Consider the following 25,673-nt stretch of genomic DNA (forward strand, 5'->3'; position numbering starts at 1 on the left):
GGACTCCATTGGCTCCTAGAATTTAAGCATCACTCTGAGTTAGGCATTTGTCGTGAACAGACAATAGAGATTCAGTTTGCCACCTATTTGTTGAGTTTTCTGGCTCTACCTTCTCCCTTTCCCTACTATCGGACTCAGAAACAGAGCCGAGCCCTACCTTGCTAATCAACGCTTCCAGGCTGCCATCGCTTGGGTACATATCCTGAGCAATCAGAATGAGCGAGAGCAAGTCTGACGGTCTCAGCGAGCTGGCATTACGACTGTGGGGCAAAAGTATAGAACAGACATTAAGCTGGAGTTTTAAGATAACAAATCATTTGGGTAATAAGGTCACAATGTTAACTATTCATTCTGAATTTGAATCACAAATCATGCAGTCAATGCAGGATCTTTTCTTAAATACAAAAAGCAACTAACATGCAGTGTTTGATTCACATCTACATGCAGATTGCCATGACTTTCAAACCTGGAGTTCCAATGTATAGTGTGTTTTATTGGCCACCTGATTCAGCCATTCTATGAAAGATTAAGCCATGTAGATCAGAATGTCCCAAGTTCAATTCTGAGTCTGTCCTGTGTGCAGTTGTGGTCACCACATTACAGGAACAATGTGAGTGCACTAGAGAGGGTACAGAGGAGATTAATGAGGATGTTACCTGGATGGGAGAATTTTAGCTATGAGGAAAGATTGGGTAGGCTGGGTTTGTTTATTTTTGAAACAGAGAAGGCGGAGGGGAGAGCTGATCGAAGTACAAAATTATGAGGGGCCTAGATAGAGTAGATGGGAAGGATCTATTTCCCTTAGCAGAGCGGTCAACAACCAGAGGGCATGAATTTAAAGTCATTGTAGAAGGATTAGAGGGAAGATGAGGGAAAACATTTTTCACTAAGAGGTTGGTGGGGATCTGGAACTCACTGCCTGAAAAGGTGGTAGAGGCAGAAACCCTCGTCACATTGAAAAAGTACTTGGATATGCACTTGAAGTGCCATAACCTACAGACCAAGAGCTGGAAAGTGGGATTAGGCTGGATAGCTCTATCGACCAGCACGGACACGATGGGCCAAATGGCCTCCTTCAGTGACGTAAATTTCTATGATTATAGAATCATAGCTTATCTCAGCAGGGTAACTGATAGAACACTATATTTAATCTCCATGTGTGGAGGAGAGGGGGGAAAAGAGAAAAGAGAGGGGCAAAAAAAAAAACAGCACTCGCAGTGATCACTGTTCAGCATCCCCTGCTGGAATCTGAACACTTGTTTACCTCAGAGGAGGATGCAATTGGGCTTTGACTGTGGAGGGCATTGGAGTGACAGGGTTAAGATTTGTCATCTAGGCTCACAGATGAAGAGTGAGCACCGGGTGAGGTACCAGAGTCTGTGGAATCACACCGCAGAGTCAGCATCTTCTGGAGAGGAGGAGGAGGAGGAGGAGGAGGAGGAGGAGGAGGAGAGCAAAACAATTGAAGGGATGGCGCAAAGTCTATTCAAATGTTGGTAAACCTCAGAAGATGGCTCTAAAAGGGGAGGTCATTAAGAGTCAGCACCTTTACAATACCTACTTTCCCACCCAGTTAATCATTTAACACAGGCTGCCAAACTGACTAATTCACTCTATTTTGAAGTGTAAGGCAATACTGTCTGGCTTAGACCTGAAGATTACGGAGAAACAGGGCAAGCTGAATATTTTAAGATACAATCTGCTGGGTACAATCTCAAAAAAGTAAAGTACTGCAAACAGTGCAGATACTTCCTAAGCCATCAGCAGATCCGCAGAATACACCGATCTCTTCTGATAATCTACCCCATATTTTCTCTCTCCCTCTCCTCCCCACCCAGTGTCTTTTCCCAAGGCACGAACACTTACTGGGGGTACAGTTCTATAGGTGATCACCAGAACCTCTCAAGTGGCTGGCCATCATGTATTAAGCATACAGATGGAGAGTCTTCGAGCGAGTCAGGCTTGGGAAGGGGCATCATTGCACAGTCCAATCTATTGTCTCACCCGATGACTACACATGTGTATTTCGAGCAGGAGTCACTGGTGGCAATGAGGAACAAGAACCCTTACCAATTATCCCCTTCCTAACATAGAAAGGAACATAGGAACAGGTCACCATTCAGCCCCTCGAGCCTGTTCCGCCATTCAATGAGATCATGGCTGATCTGCGACCCAACTCCATATCCCTTAATACCTTTGGCTAACAAAAATCTATCAAGCTCAGACTTAAAATTAGCATCAATTGCCGTTTGCAGAAGAGAGTCCCAAACCTCTACCACCCTGTGTGTGTAGAAGTAGTTCCTAATTTCACTCCTGAAAACGTCTGGCTCTAAGTATTTTAGACTATCCCCCCTGGTCCTAGACCCCCCCCAACCAGCGGAAATAGTTTCTCTATCTGTTCCCCTTAATATCCTGAAAACTTTGATCAGATCACCCCAAACCTTCTAAATTCTAGGGAATACAACTCTAATTTGTGTAATCTCTCCTCGTAACTTAACCCTAGAAGTCCAGGTATCACAGGTAAACCTATGCTGCACTCCCTCCAACCCAATATATCCTTCTTAAGGTGTAGTGTGCCCAGAACTGCTCACAGTACTCCAGGTGTGGTCTAACCAGGGTTTTGTATAGCTGCAGCTTAACTTCCAACCCCTAATAATCTAGTCCTCTAGATAGAAAGGGCCGATTTCCATTAGCCTTTTTGATTATTTTCTGTACCCGTTCATGACATGTTAATGATCTATGTACCTGAATCCCCAAGTCTCTTTGGACAGCCACTGTTTTGAGCTTTTTATCATTTAGAAAGTACCCTGTTCTATCGTTTTTAGGTTCAAAGTGGATGAGCTCAGATTTGTTAACATTGAAATCCATTTGCCACAGTTTTGCCCATTCACTTAATCTATCAATATCACTTTGCAATTTTAAGCTTTCATCTACACTGGCTACAATGCTACCCATCTTTGTGTCATCGGCAAATTTGGATATATGACTTTTTAATGCCATCATCTAAGTCGTTAATAAATATTGTGAATAGTTGAGGCCCCAACACAGATCCCTGTGGGACGCCACTAATCACATCCTGCCCATTAGAGTACCTGCCCATTATCCCTACGCTCTGTCTCCTGCCACTCAACCAATTTCCTAACCAGGTCAATAATTTGAACTCAATTCCGTGCGCTTCTCCTTCGATAACAGTCCCTTATGTGAAACTTTATCAAATGCCTTCTGGAAGTCCATATAAATAACATCCACAGACATTCCCCTGTCCACTACTTTAGTCACCTCTTCAAAAAATGCAATCAGGTTCGTCAGGCATGACCTACCTTTCCCAAATCCATGCTGGTTCTCTCTGATCAACTGGCAATTTGCAAAGTCACCCCTATTCTTAATTATAGACTCTAGCAAATTCCAGAAAACAGATGTTAGGCTAGCTGGTCTATAATTCCTGGTTTCCATCTCTCGCCATTCTTAAAAAGCGGAGTGACATGTGCATTTTTCCAATCTAAAGAGACGGTTCCTGAATCTAGAAAATTTTGGAAGATTATAGTTAGGGCATCTAACCCAGTGGTGCTGAGCCAGTGGTAGTCTTCCTGCCAGCACCATGGCTGAAATCAGTCAACTCAGCACAGGGCCACTTGTTTCTGCCAGTTTATGAAGCATTAAGCCATGTAGCCCAGAATGTCAAGTTCAATTCTGAGTCTGTACCGAAGAGACCAGGCCTATATTCCCTAGAGTTTAGCAGAATGAGAGGTGATCTTATTGAAACATATAAAATTATTAAAAGGACTTGACAGGGTAGATGCTGGGAGGAGTTTTCCCCTGGCTGGGGAGTCTAGAACCAGGAGTCACAGTCTCAGAATAAGGGGTCGGCCATTTAGGACTGAGATCAGGAGAAATTTCTTCAAAGGACTGTGAATCTTTAGAATTCTCTACCCAGAGCACTGTAGATGCTCAGTCATTGAGTATATTCGAGACAGAGATCAATAGATTTTTGGATACTAAGGGAATCGAGGGACATGGGTATCGTGCAGGAAGGTGGAGTTGAGGTAGATCAGCTTTGATATTACTGAATGGCAGAGCTGGCTCGAAGGGCCTACTCCTGCTCTTATTTCTTGTGTTCTTATGGCAGAGACAACTGGGAACACTCTTGCTGCTGCTACTTAGTGCAATAAACAGCTGAGCCACCGGAGGAAACAAAACATTATTTTAAAATGAGAGAGAATGTACATTTGTCACAAAATGTGTCACCTGGAAAAGAATGCCAGGAGCTTGGTGTGTACCAGGATAAAGGTGTGCACCACCTCCTCGTTGGCCCGCTCCGTGCTGCTGTTTATCTGCTGTACCACCTGTCGGTCCAGGAATTCGATGCACTGCTCGCACAATTGGGGGTGGATCAGGCGTTCCACAGCCTGACAACACAAATACCCGAGTCAGTCTCCATACACAGCTCCTCTTACTCTCCACTCCTTTGCCTCCAATTATCATCCCTCACCGCTCAAGGCTGTCACTCTGTATATGGGTAACTGCACTTCCAGCACTTTAGCCAGAAGTCCATTCTTTGTGTGTTTGCCTGAATCATAAGCTTCTGGCAGAGCTGGTCTCCAGTTGTCTTGGTTAACCCTTGCCACTGGAGCTCTGTCAAGTCCGTGTGGTGGCTGGGGTGCAACGGCCACCACACGTTAAAAAAAATCCACGCAAAGGCATCTTCCACCCTTCAATATGCAGGTCGGGACCTGGAAACACCTGTAAACTCATTGAACACATCCCTTTTTGGCGTGGAAGCAAATCATCCTCGATTTGAGGGACCGCCTAAGAAGCAGCAGCATTTTCTTGTCCACGAGGAATTGTGGGGTGGCAGGAGAAGAATGGTAGTAAATCATAGCCAAGTCAGATTGTGATCTCACGCCAATGTACACACAGCAGGGATAGGAAATTGGAATGTGACAGGGATCACTAGATAGTATTTAGGAATGGGACACTGAATAATTTCTACTCTCCCCAAGGGTGTGCTGCACTATCGAAGATGCCGTCCTTCGAATGAGACGTTAAACCTGCCCTCCCAGGTGTACGTAAAAAGATCCCTTGAGATTATTTTGAAGAAGAGCTGGGGAGTTCTCTACGGTGTCCTGGCCAATATTTGTCACTCAACCAATATCACAAAAAAAAAGATAATCTAGTCATTAAGGTCTGGACAGAGCAGAAAGCGAGAAACTGTTCCCAATGGCAATTGGTCGAGAACCAGAGGACACAGATTTAAGGCAATTGGCAAAAGAACCAAAGGCGATGTAAGAAAAAACATTTTTACGCAGCGAGTGGTTAAGATCTGGAAGGGTGCTGGAGGCAGACTCAAATTTATCTTTCAAAAGTGGGTTGGATAAGTATCTGAAGGAAAAAAAATTGCAGGGCTGCAGGGAAAGGGCAGGGGAGTGGGACTAACAGTCTCGTCACGGGCTCAACGGGCCGAATGGCCTTCTTCCGTGCTGTAACCATTCTATGATTAGCACATTACTGTTCGTGGGATCTTGCTCTGCACAAATAGGCTGCCCCATTTCATGCATTATAAAAGCGACTGCATTTCAAAAGGTGCTTCATTGGCTGTAAAGTGCTATGGGACGTTGTAGAAATACAAATCTTTCTTTTACAGCAAACCAATCGATCGCTATTAAGTTGAGACACCACTGTGAGAACACCATTACTACAAGAACTGGTTGTTCAAGGAAACTGTTCAACGAAAAGGCCCACCACTTACTCAGGGCAACCGGGGATGGGCAATAAATCAGCTTCACCCACATCCCAACAATATAAAGATCTCACCCTAGCAGCTATTATTCAATGGATTTCAGTCAGTGTCGGCAGGCTATGCAAATGTGGATCGCAGCCACGCTCGACCCTGGCCTCCCCACAGGACGCCTGATTACTCCTCCCTAAGTCACAAGTGGTCTGGTCAACGTCAGCTGATTCAACACGGACTGGGAATCAAAGCTCTGGCCTGTGTGCCCGCGCCTTCCCCAGTGCAAAAAAAAGCCTTGCCCCACTAAACCAGCAGGGGAGCTCCTTCAGACTGCCACTGATGACAGCAATGTCGCATCACCTCCACAAGGAAACTCTGGTCTTCCTCCCTCAGGTGGCTGTAAGTGATGAGCATGTTTTGTAGCATCTTCCAATTTTTGCGCCGTTGCTCTGTATCTTGGGGCCGCAACCTGAGAAGCAGAAAAAGGCCTTGGTAAGAGAGAACACTTGCAGGGGGGTATAGCAAACCCCGTGAAGAAATCGAGCAAATGTTTCAGCGAGCGAGGCGGATTAAGACTACTACTATTGACATACGATGCCAGCTATTCACTGGTTAAGACAGAAACAGCTAACTCCCACTGGAGTATAAACCCAATTCAGCATGTACAATCCTCAACACACTGAGGAACTCAGCACATTATACAGTGCATACATTCTCACCCAAGGGGGATCAGAGAGGAATGTGACAGAGTATTTTTTCCCTTATTGGCCTTGGATTTTTTTTTACCTCTTCTGGAAGATTACACGGCTGCGAAGTATCCAGTCATGATCAATGTTACCTCTAATTTTTGGGGGGCTGCACAGCCATTCAAAATGCACGTATGTGCAGTTTTCTCATTGAAAAGCCGGTTGCACGGGATCCCTGGACCTCTACGCTCCCAAGCAGCCTACAGGGAACGTTGGTCATGCAGCTCCAGGCATCATTTTCTTAAAGAACTATTTTCACCAAGAGCAGATTTAACAAAGATTTTTAAAGTTTAAGAGTTTTCGTGGAATGAATAGAGAAAGACTATTTCTGGTTGACGAGGGGTCATCAATTTAAAATTATCGCCCAAGCAAGGAGAGGGTTAGGAGAAACTTCTTTAGGCAGAGGGTTGCTGGGGCATGGAATACTTTGCCACAGCAGTGTTGGAGGCAGAGACCACTGCATCTTTTAATGGAAAATTGGATAAATATTTGAAGCAGAGGTAGATACAGGAATTTGGGGAGAGGAAACGGCAGCGGGATTAGCTTCGGATTGCTCTAGCATAGAGCAGGAACAGCCAGAATGGAAGAATTGGCCAGATTCTATGTTGTAAACGTTGTAAGGATATTTATCTTGACATATACCAGTACAAATACCAAATTTGCTACATTCGACACTCAAAAATAAGGAGGTCTTTTCTTGAGGTTGTGGTAACCTCGTGGTCGGGTACTGGCTAGCAATACCAAGGTCAGGAGTCAAAATACCATGGTGGCAAATTGTGAGAACGAATTGAATAAATCTGGTATTTTGGGGGATGGAACCAGGAAAATAACTATGAAAGCTGCCAAACTGTTGTAAAAAACGAATTGGTTCAGTAATCCTTCAGGTAACTCGCTGCCCATACCTGGTCTGGCCTACAGGTGTCTCCAGTCCCACACTGTCTGGTTGATGCTTAGTGCCCGCAGGGCAACTAGGGATGGCCGATAAATACCCCCTCCTCAGTGTCGCCCATATCCCAATGTGATAATGACCAGATCATCTGTTTTAATGATGTTGAATGAGGGGATAAATGGCTGATGACAGGTTTTCAAAGACTGGGAGGAGGTGAGAGGCAAGTAGCATAGCGGCTCAGGGTGATGTTTATAGTAGGGTGCGAGAAGGCTTGACAACGATTAGGGTACGAGAGCATACGTGCATCCTGAATGCAGAGACAATGGCTGGAGAGGCGAGCCTTCAGCTTTCTGCTGCATTCTACAACCCACACCATGGTAAGCAACACAATGAGAAGGGGCAGCTCCATCAAAGATCACCAGACAGGATGTCTTACTACAGTTATACATCATCAAAGGCAGTCCTCGAAATTGAGGAAGACTTGCTTCCGCTCTAAAAGCGAGTTCTCAGGTGACTGTACAGTCCAATACGGGAACCACACACTCTGTCACAGGTGGGACAGACAGTCGTTGGAGGAAAGGGTGGGTGGGACTGGTTTGCTGCATGCTCCTTGCGCCTGTTTTCTGCATGCTCTCGGCAATGAGACTAGAGGTGCCCAGCACCCTCCCAGATGCACTTCCTCCACTTAGGGTGGTCTTTGGCCAGGGACTCCTAGGTGTCGGTGGGATGTTGCATTTTATCAAGGAGACTTGGAGGATGTTCTTGAAACGTTTCCTCTGTCTACCTTGGGCTCGCTTGCCATGCAAGAGTTCCGAGTAGAGCGCTTGTTTTGGGAGTCTTGTGTCAGGCATGCGAACAATGTGGCCCACCCAATGGAGCTGGTCAAGCGTGGTCAGTGCTTCGATGTTGGGGATGTTGGCCTGATCAAGGATGCCAACGTTGGTACGTCTGTGTCCCAGGGATTTACAGGATCTTGCTGAGATATCGTTGGTGGTATTTCTCCAGCGATGCGAGGTGTCTACTGTATATGGTTCACGTCTCAGCCATACGGGAGGGCGAGTATCACTACCGCCCTGTCGACCATGAGCTTGGTAGCACATTTGAGGGTCTGATCTTCGAACACTCTTCCTCAAGCAGCCGAAGACTGCGCTGGCACATGAGGCAGTGTTGAACCTCGTCGTCGATGTCTGCCCTTGCTGATAATAGGTTGCAGAGGTATGGAAAGTGGTCCATGTTGTTAGGGCCATGCCTTGGACCTTGATGACTGGGGGCAGTGCTGTGTGGCAGGGTCAGGTTGGTGGAGGACCTTTGTCTTACGGATGTTTAGTGCAAGGCCCATACTTTCGTACGCCTCAGTGAAGATGTTGACTATGATTCGAAATTCAGTCTCTGAATGCTTGCAGACACAAGCAACGTCCGCGTATTGTAGTTCGACGACAGAGGTTGGGACGGTCTTGGATCTGGCCTGGAGACGTCAAAGACTGGACAGGTTCCCACTGGTTCTGTAATTTAGTTCCACTCCAGCAGGGAGCTTGTTGAGTGCGAGGTGGAGCATTGCAGCGAGGAAGATCAAGAAGTGGCTTGGCACAATGACGTAGCCCTGCTTGACCCCAGTCCGGATGTGGATTGGGTCTGCGATGAATCCGTTGGTCAGGATCACAGCTTGCATGTCATCGTGGAGCAGCGGAGGATGGCGACAAACTTTTGGGGGCAGCTGAAATGGAGGTTCAGAGTGATGTTTATAAAACGCATATCAGCAGTGGGAGTGGATTGCAAGGAGACTTGACAATGGCAAGCAACACTGAGAAGGGGCAGCTCTATCAAAGACTGAACAGGATGTCTTGCTACAGTTATACGGGGTGAGACCACACCTGGAGTATTGTGTGCAGTTTTAGTCTCCTTACCCAAGGGATGTGCTTGCCACAGAGTGGGTGCAGTGAGGGTTCACCAGACTGATTCCTGGGATGGCAGGACTGTCATATGAGGAGAGATTGGGTCGACTAGGCCTGTATTCACTAGAGTTTAGAAGAATGAGAGCGGATCTCATTGAAACGTATAAAATTCTGACGGGGTTGGACAGACTTCGGGGAGGATGTTTCCCCTGGCTGGGAAATCTAGAACAAGGGGTCACAGTCTCAGGATACGGGGGAAGGAAATTTAGGACTGAGATGAGGATAAATTTCTTCACTCAGAGGGTGGTGAAATTCTCTACCACAGAAGGCTGTGGAGGCCAAGTCACTGAATATATTTAAGGAGTAGATAGATTTCTAGACACAAAAGGCATCAAAGGGTATGGGGAGAAAGCAGGAATATGGTGTTGAGATAGAGGATCAGTCATGATCATATTGAATGGCGGGGCAGTCTCAAAGAGCGGGGCAGTCTCAAAGAGCCTACTACTGCTTCTATTTTCTATGTTTTTATGATCTTGCAAGCATGGCAGGCCTACATAAATGTGAAGGGTACTCTCCCCGACGACCCTCGTGAGGTTGTCGTTGAACTTCTTGCGACATTATGTGCCAGTTCTGGCCACCACGACTGCCACTGACATCTCCTGTGCTGTCTCCCACCAGATTCTCTTAAATGCTGGGCAATGGCTCCCTCCCCCAACAACATGGAGTAAGACCATCTCCTTTCAACGGCCTGCATTAAGGCCTCATCAGCCGCTGTAGACAATCGTCTGACACGCTGCCTGCCCTCTGGCTGCACCATCTCGCCCAAACACAGCAGAATCCAACCCCTGCCGTCACTTCTGAACTCGCTGGTGTCTCAGCAGGTTGGGTGACTGAGTGAATCCCTTCCCACACTGAGCAGGTGAACGGCCTCTCCCCAGTGTGAACCCTTCAACTAGGCTGGAGTTTAAAATTTTGATATTTCAAATAACAGTGTATCGATATTTGATGTCTCCAAGATAAGAGGAGACTAATTGATGTCCTGTCATTGCCTGCTCCATTTTTGATTGGGGCAGAGGAGCAGTGAGAGATCGGGGTCCAGGAGAGGCGAGGATTTGGGGCCCAGGAGAGGCGAGGGCCCAGGGGCAGCACAGGCCAGCCCACACTGCGATCTATGGATAGTAGGAGCATGTGCACTCACTAGGTCCGTGCAGCAGAGCTTGGTCTTCAGTCGTCTTGGTTAACCCTCGCCACTGGATCAAGCCCACATGGTGGTTGGTGTGCAACGGCCACCCAACATTAAAAGAATCCACGCACAGGCACCTTCAACCCTTCAATATGTAGTTCAGGACCTAGAATATCAGATCCCTCATTGAAACACCTATGAGCTCATCCCTTTTAGGTGTGGAAGCGGGTCATCCTCGATACGAGAGACTGCCTAATACTATACTAAATATTTGCTCAGGACACCAGGACACTCTTCTTCGAAATAGTGCCAGGGGATCTTTTACGTCCACCTGTGAGGGCAGTCGGGGCCTCGGTTTAACGTCTCATCCACAAGATGGCACCTCCGACAGTGCAGCGCTCCCTCAGTACTGCACGGGATCATCAGCCTGGATTTTGTGCTCAAGTCCCTACAGTGGGATTTGAACCCATAACCTTCTGACTCAGAGGCGTGAGCAATGCAAAGCAGGAAAGTACAACTTCAATCATCAGTCTGTGCAAACTTAGCTGATAGGGTGAAAACAGGAGTTTGACATTTGACCTCACTGCCCTTTGGTTAGGGGAAGAACAGACCAAGATTCCGATCCTACTGCTATCCAGCAACCCTTGTTGGAAGTCCATATCTGTCGACAGGGTCTGGCTCAGCTTCGATGTCCCCATGGTTAAATAGTCTACTGAAGCTCTCCATCTGGACTCACATCTGGCACCTGGCACATAACCATACATAAGAATTAGGAGCAGGAGTCAGCCAAACGGCCCTCGAGCCTGCTCCGCCATTCAATAAGATCATGGCTGATCTTCGACCTCAACTCCACTTTCTCGCCTGATCCCCATATCCCTTGATTCTCCTCAAGTCCAAAAATCTATCGATCTCAGTCTTCAATATATTCAACAGAGGAAAAAGTGAACGTCTGCAAGAGGAAGGGAGAACATTTCACCACAAAAAACCCCAAACAAACCAATATTACATACTTTTTCTTTAGGATGCTGGCATCCAGAGTCACCAGGCCAAAACGCACATCAATAATCTTCTTCAACACAAAAATCTTCCGTCTCAGATCATCTTCATTCTCTGAACCATCTCCATTCACTGCGATATACGTGCACTCTCCAAACTGAAGGAATCAGAAACAACCAAACTCCGGTTAATGAAGGAGTCTCCCCCTCAGGGATCCCTTTTAATCTGTTAAAATGGAGAACGATTCAGCTTAAAGCAACACTCTGCCTTGGTTGACAGCAGAATCACTAACCTTGCGATTCTATCAACAACAAGCTGCTAATTGATAAACATTAGTCCATCTCCCCGTTTATAATGGGAAACAAAGAAATGGCAGACCAATTGACCAAATACTTTGGTTCTGTCTTCACTAAGGAAGACACAAATAACCTTCCAGAAATACCAGGGGACCGAGGGGCGAGTGAGAAGGAGGAACTGAAGGAAATCCTTTTAGGCGGGAAATTTTGTTGGGGAAATTGATGGGATTGAAGGCCGATAAATCCCTGGGGCCTGATAGTCTACATCCCAGAATACTTAAGGAATAGTGGATGTATTGGTGACTATTTTCCAACAGTCTATCAACTCTGGATCAGTTCCTATGGATTGGAAGGTAGCTAATATAACACCACTTTTTTTAAAAAAGGAGGGAGAGAAAACAGGTAATTATAGACCGGTTAGCCTGACATCAGTAGTGGGGAAAATGTTGGAATCAATTATTAAAGATGAAATAGCAGCGCATTTGGAAAGCAGTGACAGGATCGGCCTATGTCAGTATGGATTTATGAAAGGGAAATCATGCTTGACAAATCTTCTAGAATTTTTTGAGGATGTAACTGGTAGAGTGGACATGGGAGAACCAGTGGATGTGGTGTATTTGGACTTTCAAAAGGCTTTTGACAAGATCCCACACAAGAGATTGTTGTGCAAAATCAAAGCACGTGGTATTGGGGGTAATGTACTGACGTGGATAGAGAACTGGTTGGTAGACAGGAAGCAGAGAGTCAGGATTAACGGGTCCTTTTCAGAATGGCAGGCAGTGACTAGTGGAGTGCCGCAGGGCTCAGTGCTGGGACCCCAGCTATTTACAACAGACATCAATGATTTGGATGAAGGAATTGAGTGTAATATCTCCCAAGTTTGCAGATGACACTAAGCTGGGTGGCGGTGTGAGCTGTGAGGAGGATGCTAAGAGCAGGGTGACTTGGACAGGTTAGGCAAATGCATGGCAAATGCAGTATAATGTGGATAAATGTGAGGTTATCCACTTTGGTGGCAAAAACACAAAGGCAGATTATTATCTGAATAGCAGATTAGGAAAAGGGGAGGTGCATCGAGACCTATGTGTCATGGTACATCAGTCATTGAAAGTTGGCATGCAGGTACAGCAGGCAATGAATGCAAATGGTATGTTGGCCTTCATAACTAGGGGATTTGAGTGTAGGAGCAGGGAGGTCTTACTGCAGTTGTACAGGGCCTTGGTGAGGCCTCACCTGGAATATTGTGTTCAGTTTTGGTCTCCTCATCTGAGGAAGGACAGCGAAGGTTCACCAGACTGATTCCCGGGACGGTAGGACTGACATATGAGCAGAGACTGGATCGACTGGGCCTGTATTCACTAGAGTTTAGAAGAATGAGAGGGGATCTCAGAAATATATAAAATTCTGACAGGACTGGACAGGTTAGATGCAGGAAGAATGTTCCTGATGTTGGGGAAGTCCAGAACCAGGGAACATGGTCTAAGGATAAGGGGTAAGCCATTTAGGATTGAGATGAGGAGAAACTTCTTCACTCAGAGTTGTTAACCTGTGGAATTCTCTACTGCAGGGAGTTATTGATGCCAGTTCATTGGATATATTCAAGAGGGAGCTAGATTATGGCCCTTACAGCTAAAGGGATCAAGGGGTATGGAGAGAAAGCAGGAAAGGGGGACTGAGGTGAATGATCAGCCATGATCTTATTCAATGGTGGCGCAGGCTCGAAGGGCCGCATGGCCTACTCCTGCACCTATTTTCTATGTTTCCCAAGGCATTGTACATCAGGAGTCAAGGCCAAGTGTGGTCTTCAGGTCAAGTGGGGTTAGAAGGCGAGGGATAATTTGAACAGAGCCCAGGGTGGATGTGATGACAGAGGACAGAAGGTGTTCAAGGGGCAAGGCAGATGAGGGCAATGGAGAGGGGTATGCAAGTATGGGGTGGAGAAGGTGGTAGTGGAGGGTTACAAGGATGGGGAGCAAGAAGGAAGGTGGAGCAGTTAGGTGAGAGGAGATTTGGGGGGGGTTAAAAGAGAAAGACAGAGCATGGTTAGCAGCAGTGGTTGGGGGGGGGGGGGGGGAGGGGAGGAAAGAGAGAGAGCACAGGAGGGATAGAGGGAGGAGAAAGGTGGATCTCAGCAAGAGACCACGAGAGAGAGCACGCCTGGGGTGGTTGGGGGGGGGGGGGGGGGGGGAAACAAATCTAAAATAGTAAATTATTCAGAGGACCAAACACCTCATCAATTCATCTCAATCTCCTCTGTTCTAACTAAAACATAAGAACACAAGAACATAAGAATTGGGAGCAGGAGTAGGCTATTCAGCCCCTAAAGCCTGCCCTGTTATTCACTGAGATTATCTCTGATCTTCTACCTCAACACTTTCCTTCATTATCCCCATATTCCTGATTCTCTTAATATGCAAAAATCTATCGATCTCTGTCTTGACTATATTCAACGACTCAGCTTCCACAACCCTCTGGGGCAGAGAAATCCAAAGATTCACCACCCTCTGAGTGAAGAAATTTCTCCTCATCTCAGTCCTAAATGGCCGACCCCTTATTCTGAGACTGTGACCCCTGATTCTCGACTCCCCAGACAGGGGAACATCCTCCTTGAAACTACCCTGTCAAGCCCTATAAGAATTTTGTATGTTTCAATGAGATCACCTCTCATCCTTCTAAATGCTAGAGAATATAGGCCTAGTCGACTCAACCACTCCTCGTAAGATAATGCCCCCATGCCAGGAATCAGTTTGGTGAACCTTCATTGCACTCCTTCTATAGCAAGTGTATCCTTCCTCAGGTAAGGAGACTAAAACTGTACACAATATTCCAGGTGTGGTCTCACCAGGGCCCTATATAATTGCAGTAAGACATCTTTAATTTTGTACTCAAATCCTCTTGTAATAAAGGCCAACATACCATTTGCTTTCTTAATTGCTTGCTGTACCTGCATGTTAACTTTCAGTGATTCATATACAAGGACACCCAGGTCCCTCTGAACTCCAACATTTCCCAATCTCACCATTTAAAAAATACTTTGCTTTTCTATTTTTCCTACAAAAGTGGATAACATCACATTTCTCCACATGATATTCCATTTGCCATGCTCTTGCCTACTCATTTCGCCTGTCCATATCCCTTTGAAGCCTCTTTGCATCCTCCTCACAACTTACATCCCCACCTAGCTTTGTATCATCAGCAAACTTGGATATATTACATTTGGTCCCCTCATCCAAATCATTGATAAAGATTGTGAATAGCTGAGGCCCAAGCACTGATCCTTGCGGTACCCCACTAGTTACAGCCCGCCAACCCGAAAATGGCCCGTTTATTCCTACTCTGTTTTCTGTCTGTTAACCAATCCTCAATCCATGCTAGTATATTACCCCCAATCCCATGAGCCCTAATTTTGTTTAATAACCTCTTGTGTGGCATCTTATCGAATGCCTTCTGAAAATTATCCATTAGTTCCCCCTTATCTATTCTGCCAGTTAGAACCTCAAAAAACTATCAGATTTGTCAAACATGATTTCCCTTTCATAAATCTGTGTTGACTCTGCCCAATAATCTTATTCTTTTCTAGATTCCAGCATTTTCCCTACAGCTCCAATTTTCCAGTTTTTCTTCATATTTGTATTTCCACATAGTAGGCATCAACTGATTGCTTCATAATTCCATTACCCACCTCCCCCTCAAACTGTTAAATTCCTAAGCGCCGCTACATTGAGGTAGGGGAAAAAAAAAAAAAGAGACATGCATTTATATAGCACCTTTCACGACCACCAGATGTCTTTACAGCCAATTAAGTACTTTTGGAGTGTAGTCATTGTTGTAATGTGGGAAACATGGTAGCTAAATTGTGCACAGCAAGCTCCCACGAACAGCAATATGATGATGACAAGATCATCTGCTTTAGTGATGTTGATTGAGGGATAAATATTGGCCAGGACATTGCGGATAACTCCCCTGCTCTTCTTCGAAATAGTGCCGTGGGATCTTTAACATCCACCCAAGAAAGCAGACAGACCTCGTTTTAACATCTCATTCGAAAGACAGTGCAGCGCTCCCTCAGCACTCCATTGGAGTGTGAGCCTGGATTTTGTGCTCAAGTCTCTGGAGTGGGACTTGAATCCACAGCCTCGGACTCAGAGGCGAGATTGCTACCCACTGAGCCACAGCATTGAAACATCACCTGCTTGCTCCTCTGTTGTATAGTCTGAGAGATCAGAGGTGGTGGCAAAGGGCAGGGAGGAGGGGGGGTAAAATCACAAGATTGTCATAAAAGTAACAGATTAAGTGACCCTGGATATAGCCTGTTAATTGAGATTTTGTATGTATTTGTTTGTAAATTCGCCTGATTTCATGAGAGAATTGATTCCTTGTTTTGGTACGGTGCTATAAACACCAAGGTGTCAGTGGGGATGTTGCACTTTATCAAGGCGGCTTTGAGGGTGCCCTTGTAACGTTTCCGCTGCCCACCTTTGGCTCGTTTGTCGTGAAGGAGTTCAGAGTAGAGCGCTTGCCAAAGACCACACTGGCCAAAGACTGCCCTAAGTGGAGGAAGTGCATCCGGGAGGGCGCTGAGCACCTCGAGTCTCGTCACCGAGAGCATGCAGAAATCAAGCATAGGCAGCGGAAAGAGCATGCAGCAAACTAGTCCCACCCACCCCTTCCCTCTACGACCATCTGCCCCACCTGTGACAGAGAATGTGGTTCTCGTATTGGACTGTTCAGCCATCTAAGGACTCATTTTAAGAGTGAAAGCAAGTCTTCCTCAATTCCGAGGGATTGCCTATGATGATGATGATAAACAGTAATCACTCTCCATTACCATGACCAAGGGGCCATTTTGAAAAATTAAAAACTTCAACAGCAGGGAGGATTGTCAGCATCGTCAAACCACTGTTATTGATCATCTATTGATTATGAATACAGGAAGTGTTTTGAAAGCAGATTAAACAAAGATGCAACTCTTTCAAAATCCATCAGAGCCTGAATCCATGATGTACAACTATAGCAAGAGAGAGCTGCACAGCGCTCTGAACTCCCGACCTGGTGCACTATGAAGAGGTAGTTGTTCTCACTGACGAACGAGGTGTACGTGTCGGAGATCTTCTCATTCAGGGTAATGCAGGAAATGAGAAGTGGCGCAAATAACGTGTTGATGCTGTCCTCAAAGGCTGGGGCATGAACCTGCGAACACAGGAAACAGCTCATCCATATTACAACACAAGAAATAGGAGCAGGAGTAGGTCATGTCGCTCCTTGAGCCTGTTCCGCCATTCAATAAGATCATGGCTAATCCTCGACCTGAACTCCTCTTTCCTGCCCGATCCCCATATCCCTTGATGTCCAAAAATCTCAAAATCGATTTCAGCCTTGAATATACTCAACGACTTAGCATGCACAGCACTCTGGGGTAGAGAATTCCAAAGATTTACCCACCCTCTGAGTGAAGGAATTCCTCCTCATCTCAGTCCTAAATGGCCAGCCCCTTATCCTGAGACTGTGACCCCTGGTTCTAGACCCCCCCCACCCCCCAAGCCAGGGGGAAACACCCTCTCAGCATCTACCCTGTCAATCATCCTCAGAATCTTGCATGTTTCAATGAGATCACTACTCATTCTTCTAAACTCTAGAGTATAGGCCCATTCAGCCATGAACTCATTGAATGGTGGTGCAGGCTCGAAGGGCCGAATGGCCTACTCCTGCACCTATTTTCTATGTTTCTACTCAATCTCTCATCATAGGACAACTCTCATATCCCAGGGACGTCGTTGTGCGCAAGTAGTTTGCCACATTTGCCTACTAAACAGTAACTGCATTTCACAAGTAACTCACTGGTTGTGAAGCGCTCTGGGATGTTCTTGTTAAAAGATGCTGAATCCTTAATGGAATAAGGTGCCACAGGTGTCCAGTGCTCCCTCACCTCATTCAAGTGCTCACTATTCACAAGACACAGGAAGTGACAGCAGGTTATGAAATGGTGAGGAGCAGCTCAACCTATTCTCACCTGAGGTTCGTACACACGTACTCCCAGCAAGTGGCCACTGGATAACAGCCACAGCTAACCACTGTATTTATTCAGTCACCAGGAGCTGGATTATATTTATTTCACTCCTTGTGACATATAATCGAACCAGATAAACATAACATAAGAAATTGAAGCAAGATTAGGCCATTTGGCCCCTCGAGCCTGCTCCGCCATTCAAGAAGATCATAACTGATCTGATTATGGTCTCAGTCCCACTTCCTTCTCCTGGCTTGCAATTATATAACACCTTTCACAAACTCCAGCAGTCCCAAAGCGCTTTAAAAGTACTTTGTGAAGTGCAGTTACTGTTGTAATGTAGGAAACGTGGCAGTCAACTTGCAAACAGCAAGGTCCCACAAACTGCAATGAGATAATGAGCAGATAATTTGTTATTAGGTGCTGGTTGAGGCATTAAATATTGGCCCAGGACACCAGGGAGAACTCCCCTGTTCTTCTTCAAAATAGTGCCGAGGGATCTTCTACGTCCACCCGTGAGGGCAGACAGGGCCTCGGTTTAATGTCGCATCCGCAAGACGGCACCTCCGACAGTGCAGCACTCCCTCAGCACTGCACTGGGAGTGTCAGCTTGGATTATGGGCTCAGGTCTCTCGAGTGGGGCTCGAAGCCACGACCATCTGACCTCAGGTGAGAGTGCTGCCCACTGAGTCACGGCTGACTCCATGGTCCTCTCAGAATGAGTGATCACAGTATGGTTGAATTTGTAATACAAATTGAGAGTGTCTCAAACGAGCGTACTATGCTTAAACAAAGGAGACTACAGTGGGATGAGGGCAGAGTTGGCTAAAGTAGACTGGAAACACAGACTAAACAGTGGCACAATTGAGGAACAGTGGAGGACTTTTAAGGAGCTCTTTCATAGCGCTCAACAAAAATATATTCCAGTGAAAAAGAAGGGCGGTAAGAGAAGGGATAACCAGCCGTGGATAACCAAGGAAATAAAGGAGTGTATCAAATCAAAGACCAATGCGTATAAGGTGGCCAAGGTTAGTGGGAAACTAGAGGATTGGGAAAATTTTAAACAACAGCAAAGAATGACTAGAAAAGCAATAAAGAAAGGAAAGATAAATTTCAAAGGTAAACTTGCGCAAAACATAAAAACAGGTAGTAAAAGCTTTTACAGATATATAAAACGGAAAAGAGTGACTAAAATAAATGTTGGTCCCTTAGAAGATGAGAAGGGGGATTTAATAATGGGAAATGGGGAAATGGCTGAGACCTTAAACAATTATTTTGCTTCGGTCTTCACAGTGGAAGACACAAAAACCATGCCAAAAATTGCTGGTCACAGGAATGTGGGAAGGGAGGACCTTGAGACAATCACTAGCTTGGTAGTGCTGGACAGGCTAATGAGACTCAAGGTAGACAAGTCCCCTGGTCCTGATGAAATGCATCCCAGGGTATTAAAAGAGATGGCGGAAGTTATAGCAGATGCATTCGTTAGAATCTACCAAAACTCTCTGGGGAGGTACCAGTGGATTGGAAAGCAGCTAATGTAACGCCTCTGTTTAAAAAAGGGGGCAGACAAAAGGCAGGTAACTTATAGGCCAGTTAGTTTAACATCTGTCGTGGGGAAAATGCTTGAAACTATCATTAAGGAAGAAATAGCGGGACATCTAGATAGGAATAGTGCAATCAAGCAGACGCAGCATGGATTCATGAAGGGGAAATCATGTTTAACTAATTTACTGGAATTCTTTGAGGATATAACGAGCATGGTGGATAGAGGTGTACCGATGGATGTGGTGTATTTAGATTTCCAAAAGGCATTCGATAAGGTGCCACACAAAAGGTTATTGCAGAAGATAGAGGTACGCGGAGTCAGAGGAAATGTATTAGCATGGATAGAGAATTGGCTGGCGAACAGAAAGCAGGGAGTCGGGATAAATGGGTCCTTTTCGGGTTGGAAATCGGTGGTTAGTGGTGTGCCACAGGGATCGGTGCTGGGACCACAACTGTTTACAACATACATAGATGACCTGGAAGAGGGGACAGAGTGTAGTGTAACAAAATTTGCAGATGACACTAAGATTAGTGGGAAAGCGGGTTGTGTAGAGGACAGAGAGAGGCTGCAAAGAGATTTGGATAGGTTAAGCGAATGGGCTACGGTTTGGCAGATGGAATACAATGTCGGGCTAAGGTTTGGCAGATGGAATACAATGTCGGAAAGTGTGAGGTCATCCACCTTGAGAAAAAAAAACAGTAAAAGGGAATATTATTTGAATGGGGAGAAATTACAACATGCTGAGATGCAGAGGGACCTGGGGGTCCTGGTGCATGAAACTCTTTGATCCCAAAAAGTTAGTTTGCAGGTGCAGCAAGTAATCAGGAAGGCGAATGGAATGTTGGCCTTCATTGCAAGAGGGATGGAGTACAAAAGCAGGGAGATCCTGCTGCAACTGTATAGGGTATTGGTGAGGCCACACCTGGAGTACTGCATGCAGTTTTGGTCACCTTACTTAAGGAAGGATATACTAGCTTTGGAGGGGGTACAGAGACAATTCACTAGGCTGATTCCGGAGATGAGGGGGTTATCTTATGATGATAGATTGAGTAGACTGGGTCTTTACTCGTTGGAGTTCAGAACGATGAGGGGTGATCTTATAGAAGCATTTAAAATCATGAAAGGGATAGACAAGATAGAGGCAGAGAGGTAGGGGAGACTAGAACTAGGGGGCACAGCCTCAAAATACAGGAGAGCCAATTTAAAACCAAGTTGAGAAGGAATTTCTTCTCCCAGAGGGTTGTGAATCTGTGGAATTCTCTGCCCAAGGAAGCAGTTGAGGCTAGCTCATTGAATGTATTCAAGTCACAGAGATAGATTTTTAACCAATAAAGGGAATTAAGGGTTACGAGGAGAGGGCGGGTAAGGTGAGCCGAGTCCACAGCCAGATCAGCCATGATCTTATTGAATGGCGGAGCAGGCTCGAGGGGCTAGATGGCCCACTCCTGTTCCTAATTCTTATGTTCTTATGTAGGCCAGTCAGTTGAACCTCACTCGTGGGGAAGCTTTTAGAAACAGTAATCAGGGACAAAATTAAGAGTCACCTGGATAAGTGTGGATTAATTAAGGAAAGCCAGCACGGATTTGTTAAAAGCAAATCTTGTTTAACCAGTTTGATCGAGTTTTTTGATGAGGTAACAGAGGGTTGATAAGGGTAATGCGGTTGACCTAGTGTATGTGGAACATGGATTTACAAAAAGTATTCGACAAAGTGCCATTCATAGTCTTGCCAGCAAAGTTGAAGCCCATGGAATTAAAGGGACAGTGGATCCAAAATTGACTAAGTGACAGGAAACAGAGTAGTGGTGAATGGTTGTTTTTCAGACAGGAGGAAGTTATACAGTGGTATTGCCCAGGGGTCAGTTCTAGGATCACTGCTTTTCTTGATATATATTAATGACTTAATCACGGGTGTACAGGGCACAAGTTCAAAATTTGCAGATGACACAAAGCTTGGAAGTATAGTGAACAATGAGGAGGACAGTGATAGACTTCAGGAAGACAGACAGGCTGGTGGAATGGGCAGTCACATGACAGATGAAATTTAACACAGAAAACTGTGAAGTGACACTTTTTGTTAGAATGAGGTGGTGACATATAAACTAAATTATACAATCCTAAAGGGGGTGCATAAACAGAGACCTGGGGTGGGGAGTGGGGGGGGGGAGGTATGTGTGCACAAATCGTTGAAGATGGCAGGGCAGGTTGAGAAAGCAGTTAAAAAGTCTTACAGGATCATAGGCTTCATAAATCAAAGTACAGAGTACAAAAGTAGGGAAATTATGAAGCTGTATAAAATACTGTTTCAGCCCCAACTGGAGTATTGTGTCCAATTCTGGGCACCACACTTTAGGAAGGACGTGAAGGCCTTAGAGAGGGTGCAGAAAAGATTTACAAGAATGATTCCAGGAATGAGGGACTTCAGTTACGTTGATAGCCTGGAGAAGCTGAGGTTCTCCTTGGTGCAGAGAAGATTTGATTATGAGGGGTCTAGATAGAGTAGATAGAAAGAAACTGTTCCCAGTGACAGAAGGGTTGAGAACCAGAGGACACAGATTTAAGGTGATTGGCAAAAGAACCAAAGGCAGTGTAAGAAAAAAGTTTTTTTTATGCGAGTGGTTGGGATCTGGAATGCACTGCCCAAAAGGGTGCTGGAGGCAGACTCAATCTTATCTTTCAAAAGGGAGTTAGATAAGTATCTGAAGGGAAAAAAATTGCAGGGCTACAGGGAAAAAGCAGAGGAGTGAGACTAGCTGAGAGTCAGCATGGGCTCGCTCAACAGGCCAAATGACCTTCTTTCATGCTGTAACTATTCTATGATTCTACATGAAACATTGAGGGAGGAAGAGATCAGGGTAGACAGCAGAGGCACAAACAAGGAGCCGTTCAGCCCTTCGAGCCTGTTCCCCCCCCCCCCCCCCCCTCCCCCCTCCTCACTCCCCTTCCCCACTCAATTGGATTACGGCTGATCTTAAACTCCAACTACCCGTCTCGGTTCTGTAACCCTTACCCAACAAAAATCTCGCTGTCAAGCTGAAGATACAGTGGGGGTGACCGAACCCCACCCCCCAATCATTGAGGTGGGCCAACATGGCTTTGGAGGACAACCTCCATTTCACTCCCAGGGACCTCTTCTGCCTACAGGTTGGATCCCAGAGTATGCACGGTTCCAGACCTGGTCTTCAGACCAGTTACGACAGCACTCACCGGATCCCAGTTCGGTCCCCCTCCTGGCAAGTCAAGACAAATCTTGAATTCGACGACGCGACGACGCGACGACGCCCCGACCCCCCGAACTAGCCAAACCTAGGGCCACCACTGCTCAACAGTGACACAGTCGACTATCCTAGGTTCACACATGAGGAATGGCCACTTGCGTGCAGTGCGATATAACTACACTCCGCCCCAAGGGTCGGCAGACTGGTCACCATTGGCGGGCTCCATTTTACCTCTCCGTGTTGCTCCACTGAGTCCTCGAATCGCTGCCGCAGGCTCGCCTCAAATTCGTGGTCCGTCCAGTAAAAGAGAACCTGGGCGCTCTCGCTGGCAATCAGGAGGCACTTCATCCCTGCGGGTCCTCAGTGCCCCTCAATACAATCCATACAGGGCCAAGACTGCCCCATTACATCCTGCGCCAACCCCGTCTAATTACCCCAGTGGGCCTCAGGACCCTACCGTGCCCAAGCCTCGGCGACCGGTTTAAAAAATAAACGAACTCCGCTCGAGCTGCCGCTCCAGCACCACGTGATCCCGGTCAGCCTCCTCCAATCAGCTAAGCAGTAACCCCGCCTCATCCAATCAGCTGCGCAGTAACTCCACTTCATCCAATCAACTGCGCGATGGCCCCGCCTCATCCAATCAGCTGAGCAGTAACTTCGTCTCGTCCAATCAGCTGCGCAATAACTCCACTTCGTCCAATCAGCTGCGTAGTGACTCCTGCCACAGGTCCAGCCAGTCGACTTCCAGACAATCAACGGGCTTATCCAATCAACTTGCGCAGCTCCGCTTGAACAGCCAATCCTTTGCGAGTGTTCCAGCCAAGCCCGCGTGCAGCCCTCAGTGCCCCATAATGGCATCAGAATGGCTAGAAGCAAAACAGGCCATTGTGTCCACCAAGTCACAGTTGTCCTCTGGGTGGGATCAGGCTTGGATTGAAGACCACATTGCTGTTAAAGAAAGACTTGCATTTATATAGCGCTTTTCATAAGAACATAACATAAGAAATAGGAGCAGGAGTCGGCCATTTGGCCCCTCGAGCCTGCTCCGCCATTTAATAAGATCATGGCTGATCTGATCATGGACTCAACTCCACTTCCCCGCCACACCCCATAACCCTTTACTCCCTTATCACTCAAAAATCTCCACCTGCCTTAAATATATTTAATGACCCAGCCTCCACAGCTCTCTGAGGCAGCGAATTCCATAGATTTACAACCCCCTGAGAGAAAAAATTCCTCATCTCAGTTTTAAATGGGCGGCCCCTTATTCTAAGACTATGTCCCCTAGTTTTAGTTTCCCCTAGGAATGGAAATATCCTCTCTGCATCCACCTTGTCGAGCCCCCTCATTATCTTATGTGTTTTGATAAGATCACCTCTCATTCTTCTTTCACAACCTAAGGACGTCCCAAAGCGCTTTACAGCCAATGAAGCACTTTTTGAAGTGTAGTCACTGTTGTAATGTAGGAAATGCGGCAGCCAACTTGCGCACAGCAAGCTCCCACAAACAGCAATGTGAAAATGACCAGATAATCTGTTTTTAGCGAGCTTGGTTGAGGGATAAATATTGGCACAAGACACCGGGGAGAACTCCTCCGCACTTCTTCAAAATAGTGCCATGGGATCTTTTACTTCCACTTGAGAGAGTAGACGGGGCCTCAATTTAACATCTCATCTGAAAGACGGCACCTCTGACAGTGCAGCACTCTCTCAGCACTGCACTGGGAGTGTCAGCCTAGATTTTTGGAGTGGGACTTGAACCCACAATCTTCTGACTCATAAACAAGAGTGCTGCCTACTGAGCCACAGCTGACACTCCATGATGAATTCAATTGACATTTTGCTTTTATTATACATTTATTTTATTTACAAATAAGTCATTTCCTAGCGGACCTATCTGGGATTCAAACTCATTGTTATGGTATGTAATAACTCGATAGCCTGAATACTGTAAACTAACACAGGTACGAACCTGGCTCTGCTTTATTCGGGCCCAAAGTGAATACATTGCATGATGGCTTGCCTTTTATACCTGGGCCGCACCCATGTACGTACAGCCCAATGACCTCCGACAGTCGTGCCACCTGGTAGCTAGTAACCCCAAGCATACACACATGACACTCACGTCCCGGGGTGGAAGGTCCATTGGCATAGCCAAGTTGAACATCTAGCTCTCGCCCTTTACCTAAATATTACTGATTTTCTCCATGATTATAAATGTAACAAAGGAAGATGTCTGCACATCTATCAAGTCCCCTCTTGTTGCTGTAGGGCTGATTCCACAATCGGTTGTCTCCCAGCAAGGAGTGGTAATCATAGGGAGCTCAGGTGGAGAAATCCTAAGCCTACAGCCTGCGATTACTGGATCGGAAATCATAGGCCGCTGTCCCACACTTTCCTAGGCCTGTGTTCCCTGTGGGTGCCACCCCTCACTGGGAATGCCTCAGCTCAGAATCAGCCTGAACGTTTTGTGCTTTAGTACTGTGCACAGTTTTGGTCTCCTTATTTGAGGAAGGACATACTTGCCTTAGAGGTGGTGCAACAAAGGTTCACTAGGTTGATTCCAGGGATGAGAGGGTTGACTTCTGAGGAAAGGTTGAGTAGGTTGGGCCTCTACTCATTGGAATTCAGAAGAATGAGAGGTGATCTTATCGAAATGTATAAGATTATGAGGGGGCTTGACAAGGTGGATGCAGAGAGGATGTTTCCACTGATAGGGGAGACTAGAACTAGAGGGTATGATCTTAGAATAAGGGGCCGCCCATTTAAAACTGAGATGAGGAGAAATTTCTTCTCTGAGTGTTGTAAATCTGTGGAATTCGCTGCCTCAGAGAGCTGTGGAAACTGGGACATTGAATACATTTAAGACAGAAATAGACAGTTCCTTAATCGATAAGGGATTATGGGGAGCGGGCAGGGAAGTGGAGCTGAGTCCATGATCAGATCAGCCATGATCTTATTGAATGGCAGAGCAGGCTCGAGCTGCCGTATGGCCAACTCCTGTTCCTATTTCTTATGTTCTTATGAGAAGGTTGTCCTATGAGGAGTGATTGTGTAGAATGGGCCTATACTCTCTGGAGTTTAGAAGAATGAGAGGTGATCTCATTGAAACATACAAGATTCTGAGGGGGATTGACAGGGCAGATGCTGAGAGATTGTTTCCCCTGACTGGA

At 46.2% G+C, this 25,673-nt stretch overlaps 1 protein-coding gene across 2 annotated transcripts in view; it reads right to left on the reverse strand.

The window, feature by feature from the left end:
- hps1 (HPS1 biogenesis of lysosomal organelles complex 3 subunit 1) overlaps positions 1-23,036 on the reverse strand; it is a 52,739-nt gene extending 29,703 nt beyond the window's left edge. Inside the window, exons 1-6 of one of the 2 annotated variants that reach the window (XM_070876422.1) lie at positions 22,733-23,036; positions 16,780-16,920; positions 11,449-11,591; positions 6,089-6,197; positions 4,246-4,406; positions 158-260 (exon numbers count right to left, since the gene is read on the reverse strand). In XM_070876422.1, coding sequence (XP_070732523.1) covers positions 158-260; positions 4,246-4,406; positions 6,089-6,197; positions 11,449-11,591; positions 16,780-16,920; positions 22,733-22,849 — 774 coding nt within the window. In that variant the 5' untranslated portion in view covers positions 22,850-23,036. The remainder of the gene's footprint in view (positions 1-157; positions 261-4,245; positions 4,407-6,088; positions 6,198-11,448; positions 11,592-16,779; positions 16,921-22,732) is intronic. The other variant, XM_070876423.1, reaches the window with a different exon arrangement.
- Between the last annotated feature and the right edge of the window lie 2,637 nt (positions 23,037-25,673).

This window comes from Pristiophorus japonicus, chromosome 3 (genome assembly GCF_044704955.1).
Source record: "Pristiophorus japonicus isolate sPriJap1 chromosome 3, sPriJap1.hap1, whole genome shotgun sequence".
NCBI classification, from domain to species: Eukaryota; Metazoa; Chordata; class Chondrichthyes; family Pristiophoridae; genus Pristiophorus; species Pristiophorus japonicus.